This window comes from Macadamia integrifolia, unplaced genomic scaffold (genome assembly GCF_013358625.1).
Source record: "Macadamia integrifolia cultivar HAES 741 unplaced genomic scaffold, SCU_Mint_v3 scaffold946, whole genome shotgun sequence".
Classification (NCBI taxonomy): domain Eukaryota; kingdom Viridiplantae; phylum Streptophyta; class Magnoliopsida; order Proteales; family Proteaceae; genus Macadamia; species Macadamia integrifolia.
This window is the reverse complement of record NW_024870591.1, coordinates 38904-43729: the sequence shown is the minus strand read 5'-3', so window position 1 is coordinate 43729 and position 4826 is coordinate 38904. Positions and strand designations below refer to the sequence as shown.

General features: G+C 37.0%; 1 protein-coding gene across 1 annotated transcript in view; it reads left to right on the top strand.

The window, feature by feature from the left end:
• The window catches only part of LOC122070567 (DNA-directed RNA polymerase I subunit 2), an 80162-nt gene that overhangs the window by 48187 nt on the left and 27149 nt on the right, over positions 1–4826 (top strand). The window contains exon 12 of the mRNA XM_042634745.1: positions 1302–1389. Within this exon, the coding sequence (XP_042490679.1) occupies positions 1302–1389 (88 nt within the window). The remainder of the gene's footprint in view (positions 1–1301; positions 1390–4826) is intronic.

Genomic DNA, 4826 nt, shown 5'->3' with positions numbered 1-4826 from the left:
AAAAAAAAAGAAAAAAAAAAAGAAAAAAAGAAAAAGAAAAAGAAAAAGAAAAAGAAAAAGAAAAAGAAAAAAAGAAGTTGCTATTAGATCTTATTGATATCCAAGGATATAATATTCCATTAAACAAACTAAATTGTCCCTTTCATTCAGATTCTGGAAATGGGACAGCACCAACAATCCACTTTTGAGTTCTCACTTCTTAAAAAGAGTATGAAATAATGTCATAGCATCAATGTTTCTGAGTCTAAGGCCCTAAGCTGGTTAATCCAGCTCCAAACCCTTTTACCAATATCATATACTGAGTTAAGGAATTAGCTCCAAACACTTTTACCAATATCATAGATGATATGAGTTAAGTAATTAGAACATCTAATTCTAATTCTAACATATAACAAAATTTCTTTCTCGGAGTCATGAAAATCAGGGAGATGAACTGCCAACCAATATATAGCACAACAGAGAAAAACAAGGACCGACCAGATTAAACTTCACAAGGTAGACAACTTCAGTTTCTGTAAAGGAAAATTCATTAACCGCCTCAATTATTACTCAGTAATTTGTTAACAGTTAACTCTATTTTGGACTTCCTTTTAGGTATGTTTTGGACTCTATAATTTGTGATGAACCCTAGAGCCAAACAAAATCAAGCCAATCCCAAGCATAAAATATCCTAGACAAATTCACCCAATGAAATCAACCCACAAACAAATGCAACTGTCTTTTTATCCAAAATCACAAAAATCATCCAGACAAATAAAAACAAAATCAAGCCAAACCAAGCATCAAGAACCGTAGAGCCAAACAAAAATGAACAAAACACAAAAAGATGAACCAATCGAAACAGACCTAGGGTTAGGGAAGAGATGGATCAATCACAGAGCATACTTTATTGTAGAAGACGTTGCTGCAGAAGTTCTCGCGGAGATAGGCTTGAACGCCCCCAACCTAGGGTTGGGGAAGAGATGCAGAGATATCGGGGAGAGATATAGAGGGTCGAGATCGAGAGAACGTCTTTGACCCCTCTCTTCTTATTTCTTGTTTTTATTTCTGGGATAGAGAAGCTCCTAATTGAAGCTTATTTTTTTTCTATTTCTCAGCAACTTTTGGATACCGGCTCATTCCCAGGAAAAAAAAATGAACTGGTGTTAACAAACGGATTTCTATTCCATTTTTGTTTCGAGGAACAATAAAATAGAGAAATAAAGAAAGGTTATCATGCAATGCCTTATTAATTGGATGTGCACTGTTTTTTTTTTTTTTTTTTTTGTGGGATAAGTACTTATTCTTGCCTTGCATTGTAGGAAAAATTACAAGAGTGGCTAAGCAGGGGAAGACGACTACTTACAGATGAGATCAAGAAAAAGAGCAAAAAGTTCGATTTTAAGAGCTGTATGGGATACATACTAACTTTAAGATTTAGATGTTTCCCTTTTTTTTTTTTTTTTTTTTTTTTGTTTGTTTGTTGATAATGCACGTGGATGAAGCATAAAATTTATGGTAACTAAGTGACTTGATTTCCTAGTTTATCTTAATGCATGCCAAATATGTAGTTATTTCTTTATTGTTAGTGTTCTACTGCAAAGCTCTTATGTTTTCTGTAAAAATAATACTACTTGAAATAACAATATTCTTCTCTGTGAAAATTGTGTATTATTGTGGAGAATGTGAATCATGTTGATATTTGGAAATTCTGCTTGTCATCAATGTAGGGTTTCCCTTCTCTCTCTCTCCATATATATATGTATATATATATTAATTGAATAACAAATTTTATTACAGCAACAACAACAACAACATATCCTTGTCCCAACTAAATGGGGTTGGCCACATGGATCCTAGTTCTCCATTCATCTCTATTCGAAGTCATATAAGAAACAAGGCCTAAGCTAAGCATGTCTTTCTTCACCACTTCTCCTATGGTTATTTTAGGCCTGCCCTTGGCTCTTTTGGTTTCCTCAATTTGGGTCTAGTTACTCCTTCATACTAGGGCATCCAAAGGCCTCCATTGGACATGGCTATACCATGTCAAATGACTCTCTCTAAGCTTATCATGAATCAGAGGTACTACTAATTCAGCTCTAATATGGTCATTCCTTACTTTATCCTTCCTAGTTTTGTCACACAACCATCTCAACATCCTCATCTCTTCGCTACATAGTTTTTTTACATCACATTTCTTAATTTCCCAACACTCCGCACTATACATCATAGTTGGGAGAATGAAAGTCCTATAAAAATTTCCTTTAAGCTTTAAAGGAATATGCTGACACACAAGTGACCCAACCCCATATGCCCTCTCCACTTCAACCACCCTACTTCAATCTTCTAGGCAACATCATCTTATATGCCTCTTTCTTTACTTACGATGGACCCTAGGTATCTGAAATGCTCACTTTGAGGGATATTCCTCTCACTAATATTCACCACTTCATTATCTTTCCTAGTATGGTTAAAGTTGCACACCATATACTCCGTCTTGGTTCTAATTAACTTTAGACGTTTTGATTCTAAGGCTGATCTCTATAGTTCCACCTTAGCGTTAGTCCTTGCTTTTGTCTCACCCACCAAAGCAATATCAACAAAAATGGACCTCATCTTGAATGTCTTTGGTTAAATCATCTATGTAAGTAAGTGCAAACAAATGAGGGCTTAAAGCTAATCCTTGATATATTCCCTACCTTCAACAACAACAATTCTTACACTAGTCACCACACCATCATACATATCTATAAGTATGTCCACATGTTCCGTTGAAACACTTATCTTCTCTAGTACATGGTAGATTAACTCTTGAGGTACTCTGTTATATTCTATTTCTAGGTCAATGAAGATTATATGAAGATCCTTCTTGCAATCTCTAAATTTGTCAATGAGTCTCCTAAGGAAATAGCTTCGGTTGTGGATCTTCCAGGCATAAATCAAATTGTTTTTCCGAAATAGTGGTTGACTTTCTCCGAAGGAATTCAATAATTTTCTCCATTAACTTCATCATATGACTCATCAATTTTATGCTTCTATAGTTGCTACTTAAGTGGGAGAGCTTGTGGCGCAACGTTTAAGTTTGCAATATATTGGTCACGAGTTTGAAACTTGGAAACAGCCTCTCCTGCGATGCAGGGGGTAATGCTGTGTACATATATTTGCCCTTCCCAGACCTTGCAGTAGCGGGAGCCTCGTGCACTGGGTTGCTCTCTCTCTCTCTATCTCTCTCTAGTTATTGCAGGTTTAAATATCCTTTGTTAATCGGGACCAAAATGCTTCTTCTCATGAATACCGATGGATTTCCAAAACCCAGTGAGCCGCAGGGTTGGTTGACCAGTCCTCTAACAACAGTGCTATCTGAATATCGATGAAACAATCTTGTATGGATCACTCTATAGCAGTGGAAAGGGATTTTGATACCTCTCCACAAATCATTGGTTGCAGGTTGAATGAACTAGAAACTGAAAAGGAAAAATAAGGAGGAGGAGATAGGAGAAATGGGGAAGGTCCTCTCACCGTACCTGCCTCTCGCTGGAACTGTCTCTCACAGCAAAGAGCATAGCTTTCTATTTTCTTTCAAACACCAAGTTGATGGGGATAGACCTCTTTTCTACTAATTACAATCAAAACTCTCCATGCGTGAATGGAGATCTTATCAACAATAAGTTCTCAAAATGGAAACTAATCCTAACATTTCTGAATCTCTAATTACAACCAAACTGGAAACTAATTAACCTCTTAGCAATAGAAATAAGATAAACTCTAAATAGTAACAATGAATGACAAAGAAGAAATAAAGAATGAGATGCACCCCCCTTAGAAGCTACCACACTAGACCCACAACACAACTGACAAGGGATAGCTATGCCCTTCCACAATATGAAGCCTTGTGACCCAATGGAAATACAAATCAGCCTCAGATGATTGCGAGTAATGACACTTGTTCAAAATAGAAACTCAATCTCAGATTTAGAAACTTACAGACCACATCACTTTTCATCCGATAGAATCTGAAACCCTTATCAAAGTAGAAACTCAAGGTTGGAACACTCCCAGAATATGGCTTGAAATAATGTCCAGAACTTGAGTTGTAGGACCTGAGATTAGTTCCCATTTCCTCGCTGACCCATCATGTAAAAGGAATCTGTTAAGAGTGAATGTGCCTGCTGGCCACGCAAGGCAGCAACTGTCTTGGACTTATCTCCCACACAAGCTGTTATGCGGCCCACATAATATCTTTTATATAATCTGGAAAGTCTTCTCCATGCAAGGCACGCAAGGGCCTCACAAAATCTGTGAGGAATCCCCTCCAAATAATGCTGTTCAATGGCTACCTTTGGGGCCAAAACAGGGGCTGGACCTGAGCTTAGATAAACCCATTACATGGGCCCACTAACACGTGGACAGTGTCCCATGCACTACAGACTTAGACAACCCATCAAACAGATTCTATCAACTGCAATTACCTGTGAGGTATTCTCAGACACCATATTGTCAGGTTGACCTTTCAGTGGATTGGAGTTTTACTTCAGCGTAGCTTTCATCCTTGTATTTGAAGTCTCAGAGACATATTGCAGAGATGCTAAGGTATGTTAAAGATACACATGATACATTTAAGCTATGCATGGAAAATCTTAGGATACATGCAGTCTACTATTTTGATTTTTGAAGCATTTTACACCATAAATAGGCTGTAATTAGGGCGGACCATGGGATCTTAGGTGGTCAGATACATCCATCATGTGGTAGATCAGTCAGGGCTAAATTTTTTTGTATTAGATGAAACCCTGATTTCCTGTCAATATTGTACGTTTTGATATATATATATATATATATATTTTTTT